Source organism: Pogoniulus pusillus, chromosome 4, assembly GCF_015220805.1.
Source record: "Pogoniulus pusillus isolate bPogPus1 chromosome 4, bPogPus1.pri, whole genome shotgun sequence".
NCBI classification, from domain to species: Eukaryota; Metazoa; Chordata; class Aves; order Piciformes; family Lybiidae; genus Pogoniulus; species Pogoniulus pusillus.
The window spans coordinates 9,674,947-9,697,251 of record NC_087267.1 but is presented as its reverse complement, the minus strand read 5'-3'; the positions used below and the strand labels follow the sequence as shown (position 1 = coordinate 9,697,251).

Below are 22,305 nucleotides of genomic sequence, written 5' to 3'. Positions count from 1 at the left end.
AAAATAAAATGTGTAACAAGTTCACAAAATAAAAGCATGCAATGAAATAATTATTCAGATATGCCAAATTGTTCTAAGGTGAAACACGAGTAGATTTGCCATTTCCTTTAGCATTTAATGCTATTGAGGGCCATTCTGAAGTTCTAAACTTCACTCATTAGAAGAAAAGAAAAAAAGAGTAGGTTTCCAAAATTAGTCAACATCCCAACAGGAAGTCCTGGTCAAATTCTTCAATTATGTTCAAATAGTTCAAACCTAATACTCTAAATATCCAACTGTGACCTAATACTGTCAGCTGCTCAAGTTGCAGACCTCAAAAGAGAAATGTCAGAAACACAACAGCTTCCTAAATTCCTCATTCACCTTTGAATGTGACTAATATGTTAGAATATAAACCATCTAGAGCATGTTACAGGGTACTGTTAACTGGGATTTGCAAAAAGAAACAGGATTCTGCATGGAACTGCATGAAAGTCCAGAGAGCAGAATGAAAGCAAGACTACATAGGCTAACAGAAACTCTTGCAATTTTCACTAAGCCTATATCATTTCCAGCAACTATATCAAACCAGCCAGTAGAATTACTTCCAGATATATTTTGTTTCAAGACTGATTCTATTAGGAAAATCCATTTTATTGTATTTTTATGCTTTAACCTAAACATACTCCTGCCTCAGTCACAAACTTTCTATATCTATTTCAATACAAGCATCCTATTTACATTTTTATGAAAGAAGAAAAACACAGATTTTTGTGCATTTCTTAAAATTTGTCAAAGAAGTTGTTGCATCCTCTTGTCAATTGTGCTGTAACAAAATCCCCAGATAAACAGGTATTTTGATATTTTGATCATAGAATGAACAAGGAAAAAATGCCTTTTAAAAATTATCAGAAAGGTACTAAAAGTTCAAATTTAAGGCTGCATATCTCCATAGCTAACATTTTAAAAGAAAATATTTTTTAAAACACCCTTAGTGCTGTAACTACAATCAAGTGAGGTATGAAAATTCTCATATCAAATTTTTGGTTAGTGACATTTGCAAATTCCTATCCACAGAACTACTCAAAGTGGTTATAACGATAAGAATTGAGAAGTGGCTCTTTCAGCTGATGTGTTTGAAAGGTAGCTTTGTATGAACAGCTGTGTTTTCAAAATGCTTGCCACCTCTAAATTGGTCCTTGTGAAGTGAACTGTTTGCCTTATTGCCAGCAGGGCACATTGCAGTGTAGCTGCTGCATTTTTAGTTTTTATCACTGTCTCTCTAACTGCTGAAGTGGAAAAGAAAGATTGCCAAAACCTGACATGTTCCTTTTCCTTTCTGCCCACTCTGACTTGGTTCTTAGCTGTCTGTTGCTCCAGTGATGAGAAACATTGCTCAGTTTATTCACTCACTGAATGTCTTTTCCAGCTCAAATAATGTTGAAACCCTCTGGTAAACCAAGGCTCCAGCTGTCAATAGCAGAAAATGACACAAACCTATTTAAGACAATCATTGTCAACACAAGAGATAATTAGGCTGAAAAAAAGTCATACACAAGGGTGCATTTTTCTAAAAGAAAGAGATAATACCTTGAAAGCAAGAGGCACAATATATTTAGCAAAGACAGTAAGTACAGATTATAGGAGAGATGGACTATTCCAGAAGAAAGTAAATCATCTGTCCACAGTTTCAGGACAGAAGTCCTAGTACAGAAAAACAATAATAAAAATACTGAATATAATAACTAATAAGCCATGCAAACTTTTTAGATGCAGACTGTTTATACTTTTTAATTGCAGACATTAGGAAGAAAACCTTACCATTATATGTATTTCCTCACCCAGATAAAAACAGCCTACACAAAAGTTTATAGATGCAGCTGGGTACAGAGTTACACATACAGCTCCTGCTGCTGCTTATGTGAAAACACTTATCCCATGGCTCAGCTTACTGTTGGTAATTCGCTGCTGAGCCTCATCACTACAAACTTTTCTATTATGCTCAGTAGCAGGTACAAATTTTAAGAACTACTTCCATCACATGCAGAACTACACATAAAACTCCAGATGGCATAAAGCATCTAGCTTTAAAGCACTAGAACTCATTGCTAAAAAAGTCACTGTTAGTAGAGCACTTAATTGTAATCTAGTGCTATTAGTATAGATATTAGTATTAGTATAGATTTGCTGTTATCAGTACATTAATGAAGAAAGAGAATCAATGCATTCCTAAAGTTCAAAGTCTCACAAACTTAAATGCCCATGCTCCAAAACAAAATTTATCTCTGTGAGGGTCAATTCTTCAAGGAAATTGACCTTCAATTGCAGTTCATAGTGCTGAGCGCAAGACATAAAGTGTTCAGTTTTGGGCATCTCAATACAAGAAAGACACTGAAGTGCTGGAGCAGGGTCCAGAGAAGAACAACTAAGCTGGTGAAGGGCCTAGAGAAAGAGACTGAAGAGGAGCAGCTGAAGGAACTCGAGCTGTTCAGTCTGAGGAAAAGGAGGCTGAGGGGACACCTTCTCAATCTCTATATTTACCTGAAGAGAGGTTGTTGTGAGGTGGGTGTTGGTCTCTTCTCTCAAGTATCTAGTGATAGAACAAGAGGGGATGGCTTCAAGCTGCACCAGAAGTTTAGCCTGGACATTAGGAAAATAACTGTGACTGAAAGAGTTGTCAAGCATTGGAACAGGCTGCCCAGAGAGGTGGTTGAGTCACTATCTGTCCTGGTAGGGCACAAGTCTATCCCTGGATGCATTTAAAAGACATGTAGATGTGGTTCCTGTGAACATGGCTTAGTGGTGAACTTTGTAGAGTAGTATCAATGGTTGGACTCAATGACCTGGAAGGTCTTTTCTGACCAAAAATGATGCTATGATTCTATGTCAATTTACATAAGACTTATTTTGTTAGAGTGAACTGCAGCTAATTTCTCATTTCAAAGTGGTTGTACACATCTCAAGGTTACAAATTACATACACACAGACACAATCACATAAACAATAACACCAGTTGTCATACATAAAGTCATACTGCATAACTTGATTTTGGTATCTTCAAGTAGGATCAGAAAATACCAGCATTCCACATTTTCTTACCTTCTTTGTCAATACTGTATATCAGAGTCACAGAACAATAACATTGTAAACAAAAAAGACCAGCCCAAGTGATTCTATAGTATTTTTGCTGTGTATTTCACTTTTTTTTTTAATTAATACATGCTATGGTCCTATGATTTAGTTTTAGGTTGTCGTTCAAGAAGCAGTATGTTGGACTCAATGATCTTTATGGGTCTTTTCCAACTTGAGATATTTTGTTGCATGATTCTACGACTGCATAAACCACCAAGGATGTCCATACTACTTCTGAAATACTATTTTATTTCATACCTTGAATGATAGCTAATACCAACTGATTTAAATGTGAAACAAGACACAGATATGCCACCATTTGAATAAAAAATCTTTCAGAATTATGACTCTGGAGGCTGGGAGTGTGAAAACTATTCTAAAATCTTTTAAGGCTCTCAATTCCAGTGAATATTTTACACAAGGCAGAAGCACTCTAACTGGAAAAACAAGAAAGATTTGTGCTATAAAACCATATGAGCTTGAGCTGGTGGCTTATTCACCAGAAAGAGAAAAAAACATCATATTAAATCATAAAGAAGAATTTCAGACCTTATCTCTCAACTCTTTTTTACTGCCTTTTGCAGAAAGCCCACTCTGATGTATATGCCATGAAAAAGTCCACCGAAGCCCTTGTTTCTGGCTTGATAATCCCAGAGATGAGATATAAGCTCAAGAGGAATATGAACTCAAAACCAGAAAGATGCTGACTATGTACATGAAAATGAAGTATTTTACATACTCTAACTGGTACAGCCTCTCAGGTACCTGGGATACACATGAAAAGTTCCTCCTGGTCCACATCCTATCTGCCACAGTGACCAGTAACAAATGTGCAGGGAGGAGTAGAAAACCAGATCAGCCATGTAGGTATGCGCCCACAGAATACTTTCCCAGCACCTCTGCAGAGCAAAAGTCCCTGAGCATCATAGTGGCATCAAAATGCTGCAATTAGCTATCTGCAGCAGCAATTTATTGAATTTCAATTAATTCACTGTTCAGATAAGGTTTCCAATGACTTTTCAATTATTAGAGACCTAGATGTGTCATGCTTACAGAGTTTTTTTAAAAATATATAATTCAAATAAAATTCCAAAAGGCAACTGGACATACGTTTTAGAAAGTTCATGAAGAACACAACTAAAATTCCTTTCCCACAGCCATTCTGTTTTCTCTGGATATAGTAAGTTCCATTTGTGTGTTTGACATGGAATGATTTCTATGAGATCTCCCCACAGCTGTATCACTTTTCTCCTGGTGCCAAAATCAAACCCAAGTTATAGCCGCTAACTGTCCAATGCAAACCTGTATTCTTCTTCAAGCTTAAAGTTCATCTCACTTCCCCAAATAAAGGAACAAATTATGATTTTACTGTTAGCATGTCTTTGCATTTCAGTATAAAGTGAGTCATTTGCAAAAAAAAACAAAACAAAATAAATTATTCCTCAAAACAGCATAATGTTTTCTGTTTGTTTATCTCACACTTTGTCTGTTCAGTTTATTGATAAATGTTGAAATAAAATATTAAATGTCCTTAAAAGTACATAACACAAACAGCAACCTCAAAGACTTGTCAAACATACTTCAAACTGGGCCAGTGTTCCTGTCACTCAACATGGCCCAACACCCTTCCTCTCAGCTGATATGAAATGCCCGTATGGTCAATATGCCAAATTCCCCCCAGGCCTAGAAAGGAAACCAAAAATCAAAATCTTTGACACTTGACTTTTGCAATTCTGTCTATCTATACTAACAACAACTCAAAAGTTAGTTATTACTGTCAATGAAGTGTTGATCTTGCAGTTTGAATACGTCACTGTGGATTTTAAGGCTAGAGGGCAGGGAAGAAAGGGCATAAATGTGTTTCATACAACACTCTCCTCAGACAAACCCTGGTTAATGTTACTGTGTCATCTATGTTCTGAAGTAAATGAAGCAGTACTTCATGTATGAAAATGAAGAGACCTGTGATTTATATGGCTTAGAACACAATGTACATACAAAGCAGGATTATTTTTAATTTCCAAAAAAGCCAGCACATACCAAACTTCTGCAAAGGGCACATACGTTTCAAGATGCTAAGGCTTCTGTCTTAAATGTAATTTGAGGCATGAAGATAGTCTAAAACATCATAGCAAATTTCAGATTCTTGAAGAGCTACAGACCAAAGAAGCAACTACTGTGTAGATTATTTTTTCCCTTTTTATCATTCTAAAAATATTTTTCTGTTATTATTATTCCTTGCAATTGAAATTACAGAAGCCAAAATAAGCAAGCCAGTAATTAGCCTGAATTTGCCAAGACGACAAGCTATTTATTATGAAGTACACATTTTTCTAATTATCACTTCAAAGAAAAAAAAAAACAACTCAAATTTTCTTTCCTAAACAGCAGATTTTAAAAAAAAAGAAAACACACCACCAGAAAAAAAAAAAAAAAACAACCCCACACCAAAGAAAACCCAAAACCATAAAACCTGCGGACTATCAGCTGTGTATGTTTCTATATAAATACTTCACAGGGTTACCAACAAACATCATAATTAGCAAAGTGTATTAATCCAAGCATTCCATTCTCCTTTGATTACAGAAAAATATTCTTTATATGTGTAAACTTCATGTTTGAAAGTTAAATATTCATGCTCTGTAGGAATTTGCTGAATGTTTACATTTTCAAAGCCAACAGAACTCAGTCTGCTTCCAGTGATAATTGAAAGTAAAAATACATTAAAAGAAGCATAAAACATGTAGAAAAATCTTGCTGACATATTTTGCTTTATACTTTTTGGATCATCAACTTTCTGAAGAGCTATTCTCCACTGCATGTATGACAAGCTGCAATTCTAAAGATATCATACTATATTAACTTAATTTATGCTATCTGGATACCACCACAATACTCTAGGCACCACAGTCATTTTCTTTCTTACTTGCAATAATTAACATTAGAGAGCAAAAGATAGCTAAATTAATTTATAACTTTATAGTTTCTTATACTAATTATTTCCTCTTCTTATATTTTAGGTCATCCTGTCATTTCTACAAACACTAATCAATCATGGGACTTGAAGTTATTACTACTAAATAAATGAATTGCTTTATCTCCAATGACCATCTCTACATACTTCATCTTCACAAAGCTTATCAATTTTGTGTCATCAGGGACAGAGTGAACTTCATTTCCACAAAATGCCTCTTACTACTGGACAAGTTGGTTACGACTTTATCGCTTATCCTCAGGAAGAAAGTCATTTGCAATCATCATTCGACAAATCCAAGTGTGTGTTGCGTCAATTGACCGAGTCACACTGAATTCCAAAACTATAACTGTGGAACACTAAAGAGTCTGTTACTTTTCTGAAGATTTGAGATAAGATGAAGGACATGCAACTCAAAATTGACTTTCTACTTTGCCTAGTTATGACTGCATTAGTACTAGCTGTAGAAAAAAAAGCAGATTGCCCAGAGTCATGTATATGCGAGATCAGACCATGGTTCACCCCCAAGTCTGTGTATATGGAGGCTCCAACAGTGGACTGTAATGATTTAGGCCTTTTTCATTTTCCAGACAGACTGCCTGCTGACACACAAGTTCTACTCCTACAGACTAATAATATTGCAAAAATTGAACATTCAGTAACCCTCCCAGTGAATTTAACTGGTCTAGACTTATCTCAGAACAATTTATCCACAGTTGCCAGTATCAATCTTAAAAAAATACCACAGTTGCTTTCGGTGTACCTTGAAGAAAACAAACTTACTGAGCTCCCTGAAGAATGTCTCTCTGGACTCCACAATTTACAGGAGCTTTATGTTAATCATAATCTGCTTTCTGTGATTGCACCGGGAGCTTTCGTAGGCCTCAAAAACCTTCTCAGACTTCATCTCAATTCAAATGGTCTGCAAACGATCAACAGGAAGTGGTTTGAAGCTACTCCTAATCTTGAAATTCTCATGATTGGAGAAAACCCAATAATCAGGATTGAAGATATGAACTTTAAGCCTCTTATCAATCTGCGCAGCCTAGTTTTAGCAGGCATAAATCTCACTGAAATACCAGATAATGCTTTGGTTGGCCTTGACAAATTAGAAAGCATATCATTTTATGACAACAGATTTGTCAGAGTACCCCACATCGCTCTTCAAAAGGCTAGAAATCTTAAATTTCTGGATCTAAACAAGAATCCCATTAACAGGATACGACAAGGAGATTTTAGCAATATGCTGCACCTAAAAGAATTAGGAATTAATAACATGCCAGAATTGATTTCTATAGATAGCCTTGCTGTTGATAATTTGCCAGATTTAAGAAAAATAGAGGCTACCAATAACCCCAGATTGTCGTACATTCATCCAAATGCATTCTACAGACTTCCCAAGCTGGAATCGCTCATGCTCAACAGCAATGCACTGAGTGCCCTGTACCGCAATACAATCGAATCCTTGCCTAACCTCAAAGAAGTGAGCATACACAGCAATCCCATTAGATGTGACTGTGTCATCCGCTGGATTAACATGAATAAAACAAACATTCGCTTCATGGAGCCAGAGTCTCTGTTCTGTGTGGACCCTCCTGAATTCCAAGGCCAGAATGTGCGACAGATACACTTCCGGGAAATGATGGAAATCTGTCTCCCTCTGATAGCTCCTGAAAGTTTTCCATCCACTCTGGATTTAAAGAATGGCAGCCATATTTCCTTACATTGCAGAGCAACAGCAGAACCAGAACCTGAAATCTACTGGATAACACCGTCAGGACACAAACTTTTGCCTAATACTCTTTCTAATAAGTACTACATTCATTCCGAAGGAACATTAGACATACGTGATGTAACACAAAAGGACAGTGGCTTGTACACATGTATAGCAACAAACTTAGTTGGGGCAGACCTCAAGTCAGTCATGATTAAAGTGGATGGCTCTTTTCCTCAGGACAGCAGTGGATCTTTGACTATTAAAGTAAAAGATATAAAATCTAACTCTGTTTTGGTTTCCTGGAAAGCAAGCTCTAAACTTGTGAAGTCTAGTGTTAGGTGGACAGTCTTTCTGAACGCCGAAAACTCTCAGGCTGCACAGAGCGCTCGAGTACCATCTGATATAAAGGTATATAATCTTACACATCTCAATCCATCAACTGAATACAAAATTTGCCTAGATATTCCCACAGTCTATTCACAGAATAAAAAACAATGTGTCAATGTGACCACAAAAGGACTGGACTTGGCAGTGAAAGGCTATGAAAAAAGCAACATGATAGGATTCCTTGCCTGCATCGGTGTTCTTCTGGGAATCATCTCCATGATATATCTCTACAGCTGCATCTCACGAGAGGTGAGCTATGATACTGGACATAGCTATCTAAAGAATCACTTGAAGAAACAGTCCTTTTCACACAGTGAGCTTTATCCTCCTCTAATCAGTCTTTGGGATGTAGGAAAAGAAAAGAGCACAACAATGGAAGTAAAAGCAACTGTAATAGGTGTACCAACAAATATGTCATAAATACATCATTATATCTCTTCATTTCTGAAATAAAAAGCACATCACTGCACTTGTGCTGAATAAAAAGGAAACAAGTATTACTTTTAGGAACTAGATGCCTGGACTTTGCAACTGCTGACAAATCAGAATATGTCCTGACTCAACATAAAACAATTTTCACTAACTGGCTTCTAAGAGGATTCTACCAACCAAATACAATTAACTACATTCTCTAGAACTTTCATGGGACTTTTAAGTCTGGAATACAGTGCAAATAGCCAAGAACAATTTCTGGGTTTTGTTTGCTTTGGGTTTTTTTGTTTTGGTTTTGGGTTTTGTTTTTTTATTATAAAAGTAGTGGAACTGAGCAATACCTCCTCCTGTGCTGTATTACACACACTAGCCATGAGTTTTTGCAGTGAACAGATATACTAGGATTGACACACGGTGTAATGAAATGGACGAGTTCTGTAGAGTAGACACAGTGAGTATGTGAATTTTTTTTATGAGGAAAATACATTTTTTATTAAAACCAAAATCGGTTTTGGCTTGTTTGTTTCAAAAAAGGCATCCTGGGAGCTCTTGTCTGACAATAAACAAGTGTGTTCTAATGTTTAATAACTCCTTACATATTCTCCTGTTAAAATGTCATTCTGTCCACAAAGGATATTTTTTTGCTGGTTTTAAGCTGCATAACTGCAATAAAACACGTAACACATATTTTTAAAGTACACACCCATAATAAAAACACCGTATTTTACATGTTGCTTATTGTGGGAGAGGGAGAATAAGGCTGGGAAGCAGACATAAGACTGATAGGGAAAGAGACTGTTAGCTACTGGTAACAGTTCTGAGCTGCTTTGGTATTTTTCCCGGAAGCCTGACAACTCAGCGCTAAGTTTAGACTGAGATAATACAAATCCAATACTTGGTCTTCAGGAAAAAAGTTCAATTCATCTATTAATAATCTTGAAACATTCCCTGGCTACACAGAGAACTCAGCTCGAATAGCTTAAATGATATTAAGGTTTTCTTTCTGACCTGTACACTTCCACTCAGCAATAACTGACTAGTTTTTCTACCCCCTCAGCTTTTGTGTTACAAGTAATAAATGACTGACAGAAATGTTGTTAGTCAAAATGAAACAAAGCTAAAAGAGACCAATGATTCCTGACTATTCGTATTGAAGCTAAAGTTCTCCCAGGAGTAGAGCTGGGCACATAAGCAGGTAACATGCACAAGCTGCTGATATGAGCACCAATTACAAACTAAACACACTTCTGTTAGGATGCAAAAAGTGACTGTCCCCAAGTCCAGTTGAGAATCCATTAAGATATCTGATGAAAAGACACAACAAAAAGCAACAGCAATCATTTTTTTTTCTGGTATAATGGTTCACATGTACATGAAAGAGGGAAGAACTACAGGAAAAAAAAAAAAGTCACTGAATATTGTCCTTAAGGAAGCAAATAATCACAGAGCACACAGGTAGCCTGAATTACAAAGTAAAACTATTATTACCAGAGCTGCTGCTGTGGTATGCAGCTTGCGGAACCGCGGACAGCTCCCGGCGCCGAGCTGCCCCTCAGGAAAGGAAAGCCAGCGCCCATTTCACAGAATCACAGAGACGTTCGAGTTGGAAAAGACCCTCAGGATCTCCAAATCCGACCCATAACCCTACTCTACAAGGTGCACCCTAAACCATATTCCTAGGCACCACTTCCAAACAAACGACTTTTAAACACCTCATCCACCTCCCTTGGGTGGCCCAATCTAATGCCTGACCACACTTGGAATTTTTTTTCCCTAATATCACAGTATCATCAGGGTTGGAAGAGACCTCACAGATCATCAAATCCAACCCTTTACCACAGAGCTCAAGGCTAGACCATGGCACCAAGTGCCACGTCCAACCTTGCCTTGAAGTGCCCCAGGGACGGCGCCTCCACCTATTCTACACCTACCCGGTTGCAGCTTGAGGCCATTCTCTCTTGTTCTATCACTATTCACCTGTGAGAAGGGTCCAGCACCATCCTTTCAGGTAGCAGCATACAGTGATGAGGTCTCCCCTCAGCCTCCTCTTTGTCAAACTAAACAGCCCCAGCTCCTTCAATTGTTCTCCATAAGATTTACTATCTTGTATGACTCAGCAGGACCTTGCAGGTACAGCCTATAGCAGGGGTCCTCAAACTACAGCCCACGGGCCGGGTACAGCCTCCCAGGGTCCTCAGAGATGCACCCGCTGGTATTGACAGAAACCCCACACGCGCACCCCGCCGGGGGTTGGGCGGGAAACTAAGCCGCCACTTCCTGCCACTTAATCCGCTCGCAGGCCTCCGCAGCCCCCAAGCAGCCGCCGGGACTGGGCTGGAACTGAACCATAGTCCGGCCCCCAACCGCGCCTGAGGGACAGTGAACTGGGCCCCTGTTTAAAAAGTTTGAGGACCCCTGGCCTATAGTTCACCTTTGGAACCAACCTACATTAAGAACCTACAACTCTTACCACTATGAAATAAGAATTTAATTTTATCAGGCAAAAACATCACTTCATGATACTATAAACCAGCAGATGGATACAAGGCTGAGGGGGAGCAGTGACAAGACTTCTTCCCCTTACAGAACAACTACAGGCTTCATTTACTGTATTTAGATAGCCCATTAAACATTTCTGTTGACAGACAAAAATGTGGCTCTATCCAGAAGAATTCTCATACTAAACTTTAAAGAGCTGAAACAGATATACATCAAAAATTTGAATGATTCTATATTTTATACTGATATTAAATGAAAAAAAAAAAGCATTTTAAGAATAAATGGGCTATTTTCTTAAGATGTAAATTCTTTCCTTTATAGCTTCCCTTCCCCCTCCACCAAAACAAAAACAAATTACTGAATTTTCCTAAAATCTTCCTCTTACATGGACCTTGATTGAGACATTTTACATTCATATGGTTTCCTTTCTCTGAAAGTTTTTGTTTTCAGCATACAAACAAGAAGAATCATAGAATCAACCAGGTTGGAAGAGACCTCCAAGATCATCCAGTCCAACCTATCACCCAGCCCTAACCAATCAACTAGACCATGGCACTAAGTGCCTCATCCAGCCTTTTCTTGACGACCCCCAGGGACAGTGCCTCCACCACCAAGAATCTTCTGTAACTAACCATTACTGAGTAATATTCTTCATTTTTTTAAACAGATATGCTTTCTTTGCTATCACTCCAAAGTGAATGTTTAATAAATACTATGAATATGTCCACAAGAACAGGATCTAAAGTGTCTCTACAATGAAGGTGTGAGATCACAGAATTTTTAGTGACTTACAGAATAACACATCTGTGATTTGATACGAGTGCTTAACTGATGGGGTACAAAGAAGGAACAGAACTGTTGTCAACAGCATTACAATTCTTCAGTATTCTTCTGAGGCTTTAAACACTTTAAATTGAAACTTTGTATGTTTCAAACAGAAATGCAACTTAAGTGATTTTTTTCTTTATATACTCTAACAACATGTTAAAGGCAAAAAGTATGTTGGAGGTGAGGCTGTTTCAGCCCACTTACATTTCAACATATATATTACTTAGTGAATGGATGTGTGTTCTTTTTATTATATACAGTTCTATGTGTGAAGTGCTTCTCTATTAGCAACAGTTAGCACCTGTCTGCATACCTTTATACTGTATTGCAGTATTTTATCTACTATACATAAGTAATGTCTTGCAGAACACATGTCAATACTTACAATAGCAGTACTGCGAGCCACTTGCTATGTGAACATAACATTTTTAATAACTACACAGAAACTTCTCCACGATATTAGTATTTTTAGAGCTTGGTTTAGGCTCAGTATTTCTCTGTGACCTAAAACAATCATAGAATCAACCAGGTTGGAAGAGACCTCCAAGATCATCCAGTCCAACCTAGCACCCAGCCCTAGCCACTCAACTAGACCATGGCACTAAGTGCCTCAGCCAGGCTTTTCTTGAAGACCCCCAGGGACGGTGCCTCCACCACCTCCCTGGGTAGCCCATTCCAATGGGAAATCACTCTCTCTGTGAAGAACTTCCTCCTAATATCCAGCCTATACCTACCCTGGCACAATCTTCACATTAAAATCCCAACAGAAGCTACAGGTGAGCAGTGGGATTCTTGTGGAGCTGTGTATAAAACTAAACAGCTGTTCTTCCCCCAGATATACTGCTACGTAAACCTGAGGGTCCTCAGGAACTAATAAATCCTCCTTTTGGCTTTAATAGCTTAGTTTATATCTAAACCACATCATTTCACAGACATATGCAAAAAAAAAAAATAAAAATCAATCAAACAAGCAAAAAAACCCTATTTTTTTCCAGGAAAGGAGAACGTATTTTAGAAGTATAGGAATAAGTTCAGGATGCTAATAGTAGTACACTTTTCTTTTTAATAACCTTTTCACTTGTAGGATGGTTAATGTCTCCACAAAAAGTAGAGGGCTAAAATTACCCTGTCTTTTACTGATTGGGATGTTTACGCTCATTAAAAAGAGGTAGGAACTCACAACAAGCTATATTAAATATCCTCAAAAATGGGCTATTTATTTAATATTTTTCTCTCAGGAACCCAATGCATTGAAAATACCACTTAGTGATAAAACAAATTAGAAAATAGTTACTCAGAAAGAGATTATATCTTGGCACTTGACAGCAAACCTCATTCTGAAACATGCTAGTAATGAAAGAGAAGGCAAATATGAGTGCTTGAAATGTCTGGCTAGGTAATACCCAAAACATAGGACTGAGAAGACTTTTTAATTCTATTTTTGATTCAGTTACTTTAGTTTCTATCAACTACTAGACTGAAAAGTCATGTTCTATTCATAAGAAGCTTAAGCATTTAGCTCTTGGTAAAACATTTACAAAATTAAAATACAATATTCCATCCGATGTCAAATGCTAATTTCCATACATATACTTAAATTTCTGGTTTAGTTACAATCATAACTCCAAATAGCATCTAAAAAAATTAGGTAAAATATTACAGAATAAGTTCATCTACATCCCAAAAATATTTTTTTCCAAAATTCATGAACAAAATTCATTCTAGTTGTGTAATTTTAAAACAGTGATCTCAAGATCACTTTAAAAAGAAATGGAAATTCCTCCCTCAGAATTGTGCTGGCAGTGATCAACAGTAATTTTATAAAATATTCTTTGTTATCTAGAATCCCAAGTAATATTCCAGAAAAATGCTATCTCTGTAGTCTAGAAAATAAGTTCAGATACTAGACAGTAACAGAAGAAATGAGGTTTCATGGGGGAAAAAATGGAAATTTCACTTTATCAAATTAAAGAAAAAAACAATTTTTATTAATAAACCAAATGGAGTTCAACCAGAGAGGAGTTGTGGCACTGACAAGACACATTACGAAGACAGAAGTGCTAACTAAGGATTAGAAGTTCGATACTAAAACTCTAGAAGACATTTTGAAGGATATTGTTAAATGGATTAGAGAAGATAGCCATTGATCACAAGCCAGTAGAGACACACCACAACCAACAGTTCACCTCATGCTAAAGATGAGGAAACATGCTTAGAAACAAATTAATAATTGCATGCAGTTTTTTTAGAGGTAAGAAAGAAGCTGATTAGGAATGTATGCAGAGTTATATGTCCAGGTATTGCCTAATTAAGATCATGAGATTTTTATCATAACATAGCTTACATAACACAAATAAAATTGTCAAGGCAACAATAGATAAAACTTATCAGTTTAGACCACCTTTGGATTCCATCAGCAACAGTAAATGAAAGTAGGAAGATGTTGGAGTAAACTCTACATATGGGAAAAAAATAAAAGCATCTTTCTGGAGTGTAGGTAGACCTTCCAAACCAATTGTCTTGGTAGGCCAGTTGTTTGGTGTACCAAATGTGTAATTTGAATCATTTCCAGTTTAGTACCACTGGAAATAATTGGAACTAATCTTCTCAGGAAAAGGCTAAATAAATGATCAGGGAAAAAGCTAAGCTGCCGCGGTGGGGGGGGAAGAGATGGATTATCGATACAAGAAAAATATTATCAAAACATTCAGTAAACAGAAAAACCAGGACACTGAGAACAACAAATAACCTAGATGCCAAAGTTACATAAAAAAACACAAATCAAAATAAACAAACAAAAAAAAAACACCAACCAAGCAACAAGGTTATTTACTCGCATAAAAACTCTAAAGTTGGATATTAATCAAGAGAATTACAATTGCTCTGCAAAATGTATACATTCATTTTGAGTTATTACTGAAAATTGGCAAGACTTGCATTGCTGGAATGTTAAAATACACAACCATAACCTGTCTAGTGATATCTGTGAACTCTGCTTTGAAAATGAGAACTGAGCTATTCATTTCAGGTTCAGTAAAAACTGAGGGAATAGGGTCCTCTTCAGTGTTTGTGCTATAGGACAGTGTGAAAATAATGTACCAGAATGAAGTCTATCTATAATCAGCTGGCCTGCAGTATTCTGAAGCAAAATGTACAACCATAATTTGTAAATAGCATAAGAATACAGGAAAACTTGTAATGAACAACGAAAACTGCATAAACTGGGGTATGTCACTGGCTGTGGTTATGTTATTATTCTGGTTACATGAAGCAGTATTCCATTTCTATAGGTAGGGTTGTCAAAAAGATTAAGCCAATTGGACAACATACATAAAAGGTTAATTATTTTGAACACTGACAAAAAGTTTTAAATGAAAGTAGTTTATATCTACATGGTTACAGCATTCTGAGACATACAAAGTTGCAGTTATACTGAAATGTCTTCCCACTTTCAATCTTAGAAAAAGAAGGAGACTGACACGCAAAAAAAAAGGGCAATTATAAAAGAAAGACTACAAATTATCATAAATTTGGACTAGTTTCTTCAAATAATGGACAAATCATTTTTGTCTTTGGCTGCTTAAGAAATTATGACCAACTGCCAGAGCTACTAAACATGAATAAAACAAAAACTATGATCATTTAAATTTCTGCTTCTAGGAATTACAAATACAAAATTTTTCAATTTAATCAATGTCAAGAAAAGAATGCTGAAATTCTTTTCCATTAAAAACAAAAGTAAATTCACTTACAAAAAAAAGTATACATTTTTACAGATAGCTTTATTTATTATTTAGCTAATCATAGAATCATAGAATCATAGAATCAACCAGGTTGGAAGAGACCTCCAAGATCATCGAGTCCAACCTATCACCCAGCCCTAGCCAGTCAACTAGACCATGGCACTGAGTGCCTCATCCAGGCTTTTCTTGAAGACCCCCAGGGACGGTGCCTCCACCACCTCCCTGGGCAGCCCATTCCAATGGCAAATCACTCTCTCTGGGAAGAACTTCTTCCTAACATCCAGCCTATACCTACCCTGGCACAACTTGAGACTGTGTCCCCTTGTTTTATTGCTGGTTACCTGGGAGAAGAGGCCAACCCCCACCTGGCTACAATGCCCCACTTAACCTGTGAACTGTGTTGATTAATGACAAAGCTATAACAAGACACAGATATCCATTCTCATCTTGAAAGCTTTTCAGTGCATTCCTAAGCTGCTGAAAGGTGCCTTCCCATCTCTCATAGGTCTTGCCTACTCTGCATACATATCTCTGTTATATTAGGGCATCAAAAAAAGGAGTGCTAGATGCTTATGTTTATGAACATAGTTACAAAAGAGCAATTGCATGAAAAAAGGAAAACCCAGTATATTCCAAAGGAAATTACATATCTGGAGGGAACTGATTTTTATCTAAGATGTTATTTAACAGTTTATGTTTAGGGGTATATCTACGAGAGAACAATCATATGCAAGAAATTCCATTCTATTCCACAGAAAATTAGCTATGTGATAGAAATGCCTTTTTTTCCCCCTAAAACATTGTTTTACACTTAATAAAGCACATTCTTATTTAGAAAAAAGAGGGTGCAGTGGGGAGTGGTGTGCAGAAAGTTTCGGTATTCTTAGAACATTAAAATAGTTTCATATGATTTCTTTAAACATTCAGGAAGAAAACCTTTCATTTTCATTTCCCAAGTTAAAAAAAAGTAGTACAAGTATTTATACAACATGAATTGATAAAAAACTTGAAATGAAATGCTCATATGAAATGTTGACATTCTTGCAAAACATTTGGTATTCATTGAACAACAATTTCAGATTTTAAAAAGGTTCCATTGGAAAATTATTCTTCCTAAAGCTCATCCCACAAAGGCAATCAAGTATAATGCTCATCCTACAAAGACATTCAAGACTATACATCAACAGTCTTCAAAGCTACTAAATCTTTTATTAAGTCATTGCTCTTTTCAGATGAAGCTGAAAACTACAAATGAAAATCCTCTGGCAGCTAAAAAATGCCTTTTACAGATCTCTCTTACTTGCTCACTTTTTCCTAACATCCTTTTCTTTGTCTTCATGCAAATACTGTTCCTTTCCTTTCCATGATTGCTGTAGGTCCTTTGCTTGTTTTCTGCTACTACTGTTGCCAGACTGTCGCATCATTTCCAGCACTGTCAGCAAGGACAGATGTTGTCTGACTTAATTAAAATTTTTTATAAAATTAAAAATGAAGCAAACATCATATTAGAGGCAAAACATTTGAATGGCAAAATATAAACATCAAAGAAATTAAAGACAACCCTAGTATGAAACTAATTGGATAATGAGATTATTATCTCTCAGGGAAAAAATAGCATAAAAATATAATGACATTCAGATGAATATCAGTAATATAGGAGTAAGATAAAGCTGAAAGGGCAGGCAATTTGGGCAGATGGCCTATTCCTGATCCCAAAATAGCTGCCATTCTTTTTAACATTACCGTTTGGAAGAGTGGAAAACAACTCCATCTGCCATACCCTTACGTAACTATTGTTCATTATTTGTGTTTCATTCTATGCTTCAAAGAGCCATAAAGCTTTTGGGAATCCAAGGATACCTGCTGTATGTATTCAGGTGTGGAATTCACAATAAATGGTCAAAAGAACAAGTTTGTAGCTTCTTGATCTCAGACAATGTACATTAATGTTTCTAGAAAATATACCATTCTAATATGGAAAATTGAGATTTCCCTCGCAAGTTGAATACTTAGACTCTCTCCTTTCAAAGCTTACAGTTAATATATCAGTCATAGAACAGTATTTCCTTTAGTAAGAATTCTCTACTACAGCAGAGAAATTAAATTAAGGAAAGTATGCAGAAAAATACTTCAATACTGAAAAAACTTCTTAGAAGAATGTAACAGTCATGGTGAATAAACACAGTCTCCCTTCAAGAATTATCCATGAAAGAGACTACCAAAACCTACAGATTGAGTTCTACAAACTACTCCAAATTCAGGACTTGTGTGTCCTGGTTATAGCTCAAGACAACTGTACATATGTACAGTACAACTGTACATACAGGAGATATTACATAGCTCAGCAATAAATTAAGGGTGAAGGAAGGCTGTATCTCCTGTCCTAGATATGGCTTTCTGCTTTCAAATGTCCACATTAGACTACTCTGCAAACCATCGTCATGAAACATATAGGTTGATTCCTTTTGACATTTCAAACTAGCTTTACTCTTTATCTCCATACGCCATGCAGATCTATACTTTTTCCCAGGACAAATGCAAGGATGGGATCCCTTCATTACATTTAGCATAATGCATTACCCTGAGACTGCCTGTCAGTGTGGATTTGTTGAGACAACATTATTGCTAGCCCTGAGGTTCACACAGAGAAGGAAGCAAAGATGAAGTGTGTCATTTTAAGAACAAGATATTTAATAGATAATCCTTTCAGTTCAGATTACTGCTGCAAATGAAAAAAAAGGGGGGATGGATGGGAGTGAACTCCTACTGAATCATGTGCTTATTCACTTCTCCAGCACTTAGATAACCTAGGTGCTAGATGCCAGAACATGGGTCAATAAAGCAATGAGTTTTTCTTTCAATAGAAGACAAGGAGAAAATAAAGTTGCAAAAAAATTAACCTATTTATGTTCTTTTTAAGGATTAAACTCACTAAATATGGTTTCCAGTGACTTCACAACACTGAAAGAATTGCCTTGTTCATAATTTTCAAGCTATCAATTATACCATTCAGATCACTGGACCTTGAAGGATAAATGGGGAGATCATCTCTGCAAGACAAAAAAGAGAGTGAGACATGCCCAAAATAAGCTGTGAAACAGCATGGACAACACAAAATTGAGTTAGGAAATAAATGCTGGTTGTCAAATTAACCAAATAAATAGGAAACAAAAACAAACCTTAAAGCTTCAGAACCTCAACAGAGAAGAAGGGTCATTCTCTTTTTATAAGTAGAATGACTGTGAGCTTTGCACTGGTCTAAGACAGATAAACCTCAAGGAGAAATCATAGAATCATAGAATCAACCAGGTTGGAAGAGACCTCCAAGATCATCCAGTCCAACCTATCACCCAGCCCTATCCAGTCAACTAGACCATGGCACTGAGTGCCTCATCCAGTCTTTTCTTGAACACCCCCAGGGACGGTGCCTCCACCACCTCCCTGGGCAGCCCATTCCAATGGCAAATCACTCTCTCTGGGAAGAACTTCTTCCTAACATCCAGCCTATACCTACCCTGGCACAACTTGAGACTGTGTCCCCTTGTTCTATTGCTGGTTGCCTGGGAGAAGAGGCCAACCCCCACCTGGCTACAATGCCCCTTCAGGTAGTTGTAGACAGTAATAAGATCACCCCTGAGCCTCCTCTTCTCCAGGCTAAACAGGCCCAGCTCCCTCAACCTCTCCTCATAGGATTTGTGTTCCAGGCCCCTCACCAGCTTTGTTGCCCTTCTCTGGACATGTTCCAGCACCTCAACATCTAATAATGATGTTGAAAAAGCAGTGATGATAATCTTCATCTATATATATTTCTTCCAGCACAGACAGATTCTATAAAGAAGGCATTTTTATCATTCATGTACTACACTTTACAGGTCAAAGGGTTTAAAATTTTGTCATTTAGCATGTAAGCAGAAGTCAGAATCCTTGAGATGGCTGTTGGGAATAATATTTGAGATGGTAGAATCTTGACTGATTTTTTTTTTTTTTCCAAAATTGTGGCTTGTGTTGCTAACATTTAAAATGTCATTTTTCTTTCTGTCTCTAGCATGAATTTCAGCTAAACATAAAAACATACAGGTGAATACTTCATAGCATGAAAGGAACTGTGTAACTTTATGAAGACTACTAAAGACAGCTGAAAGACAATGCCTTGACGCAATAGTAGGAAGATATATGACACACAAGTATTTGATGAAAATCATATGTTCCTATATGTTCATAGAATCATAGAATCAACCAGGTTGGAAGAGACCTCCAAGACCATCCAGTCTAACCTAGCACCCAGCCCTAACCAGTCAACTAGACCATGGCACTAAGTGCCTCATCCAATCTTTTCTTGAACACCTCCAGGGACGGTGACTCCACCTCCTTGGGCAGCCCATTCCAATGGGAAATTACTCTCTCTGTGAAGAACTTCCTCCTAACATCCAGCCTATACTTCCCCCAGCACAACTTGAGACTGTGTCCCCTTGTTCTATTGCTGGTTGCCTGGGAGAAGAGGCCACCGCTCACCTGGCTACAGCCTCCCTTCAGGTAGTTGCAGACAGCAATGAGGTCACCCCTGAGCCTCCTCTTCTCTAGGCTAAAGAACATTCTAACATTTAAAGGAAAAGTAAACAGGCTACATACAGAGTTCAACTTTAAACTAGGTGCAAAGTGTACACACCACAAAACAAAACCCACACACACAAAAAAAAGCAACAACCATTCAGAGGTAGTCTCAATACAGTAAAGCAACTAGCAACATTAAACTGCAGGTAACCAGCTATGGCTTTGTTCATATACCGGACAAGAAAAGGATTCAGTTAAATCAAGCTGTTACTATAAATTACACTGCCTCAAATTAACCCTACATTGAGATTTAGTATTAAATGAGATATATAAGTACATACTTAGGTAGCTATTTTTAAAAATGTATTTTGCCTATTTAGAGCACTGTCAAATAGGCACACAATAATAGCTTCTGAGAAAAAAATAAGTTATACAAATCCATTTTATATTACTTTGATTCAGTGTTAAAATGTAGTCATATATATTCTACCAGTTGACTATTTGTTTTGCACTTCAGAAAAATTAGTGTTTAACCATGCTAAGAGTTGAAGTCTTATATAAATATCTGCAGGATAGTTATGAAATAAATTGTGAAAGCATATATCTATGTTGAGCTAATTCCATTTTATACTGAATATTCATGTGCTAAAATATATATTTCAAAATAGGAACCAATGCATTTCCTAAAATACCCGACTGCACAAATTGGCTTATTTATACTTTAATTAATGTATGAGCACCATTATCTCCATTCCATTTCTTCCACAGCGATTGAAGAATATTTCAGTATCCCAATTAAAATTCTTACTCCTTCTGACCTAAACAATTTGCAAGACCCTTTTCCTGCTATTCATCTTTAACTATGTGATCTTCCTAGTTCTTAGACCTCAGCTTGTCTTCCTTGCTATAACCCTTACATAAAACATGCCAAACTGAGACAACTTTCCAGTGAGTAATGGTTTACTCGATTGAAGAGATTGAGAATGTGGAAATCATCTCGAAAATATTCAGAAAACAGAAGGTCTAAGGAAGTACCAAAAACAAACAAGCAAACAAAAAACACAAACCAAAAAAACCAACCAAACAAAAATGAACTAAAAAAAAGAACAAAAAACCCAGAACAAAACCAAATAAATGCACTAAAAAAATCCAAACCGTAAAAAATAGTAATTACAAATGTTATCATATGCTGTTAATAAATTAATTGCAGACCATGTATGTAATAACAGAAAAAAGTGAGGAAAAACAAGAAAGTAAGAATATGTGCTTTGATTTGGCCATAATATTTAGTACAAGGAAAAAAAGCTCTAAGAATCCTGACACAGTAGATACAATACAGACTGTCATTTAAAATGCTTCATCCAGAAGACAACTGAATGTTGATAACCCTGTGTTATTAATCAAAATATTTTCACAAAGAAATCTCAGAGGGAAGGAGACGATACTGCCTCTCACTACAGCCAAAGTTCAAGGCCCAGGAGCTGCTTGGAAGTATTAATTATGATGCCACTAATAACAAATTAAAGTTTGTGATTTTACTAAACATTACCAAAGCCAAGGGAATTTTTTTTTTGTTGCTTTTAAGAAGTCTCACCATTCTGAAGTATTAACTCAAAAAATCCATACAAATGCAATAACAAATGGCACTGGAATGTATTCAATTTCCTTCTAAATTGTACCCAGTGCAAGTATATTCCAATAAAAATAAGAAGCCAATCATTGTCACACAGGAAAAAAAAAAGCTTGAACCAAAAGCAAAGAGCAGGAGGAGAGAATAAAGAAGTAAAACCAGTACAGAAGAGAAAAGATGGAAACCACGAAAGATTTAACACTAAGTTCTACAAGTAAATATACTTAATTTGTATATTAAAAAACTGACACAAAAGAGCTAGATGGAATACAGAAAGATGTTTTTTAAAGGGTTTTTTTAACCTCATTTAAAATAGAGAAGGAAGAGAAACTGAATAAACCACCTAAGTGTGGATAACACTAATGTGATCTGGAGAGATCTGAATTCATAAGTTCATAAATTTCTGTGCAGCACTTCAAAGCTTTTACTAGCT

The 22,305-nt window shown here is 36.6% G+C and overlaps 2 protein-coding genes across 5 annotated transcripts in view; one reads left to right on the top strand and one right to left on the bottom strand.

Moving 5' to 3' along the window:
* LRRN3 (leucine rich repeat neuronal 3) overlaps positions 1-9,126 on the top strand; it is a 32,970-nt gene extending 23,844 nt beyond the window's left edge. Inside the window, exon 2 of the mRNA XM_064142124.1 lies at positions 6,132-9,126. Coding sequence (XP_063998194.1) covers positions 6,483-8,609 — 2,127 coding nt within the window. The 5' untranslated portion in view covers positions 6,132-6,482 and the 3' untranslated portion in view covers positions 8,610-9,126. The remainder of the gene's footprint in view (positions 1-6,131) is intronic.
* IMMP2L (inner mitochondrial membrane peptidase subunit 2) overlaps positions 1-22,305 on the bottom strand; it is a 480,812-nt gene that overhangs the window by 262,888 nt on the left and 195,619 nt on the right. The window lies entirely within an intron of this gene.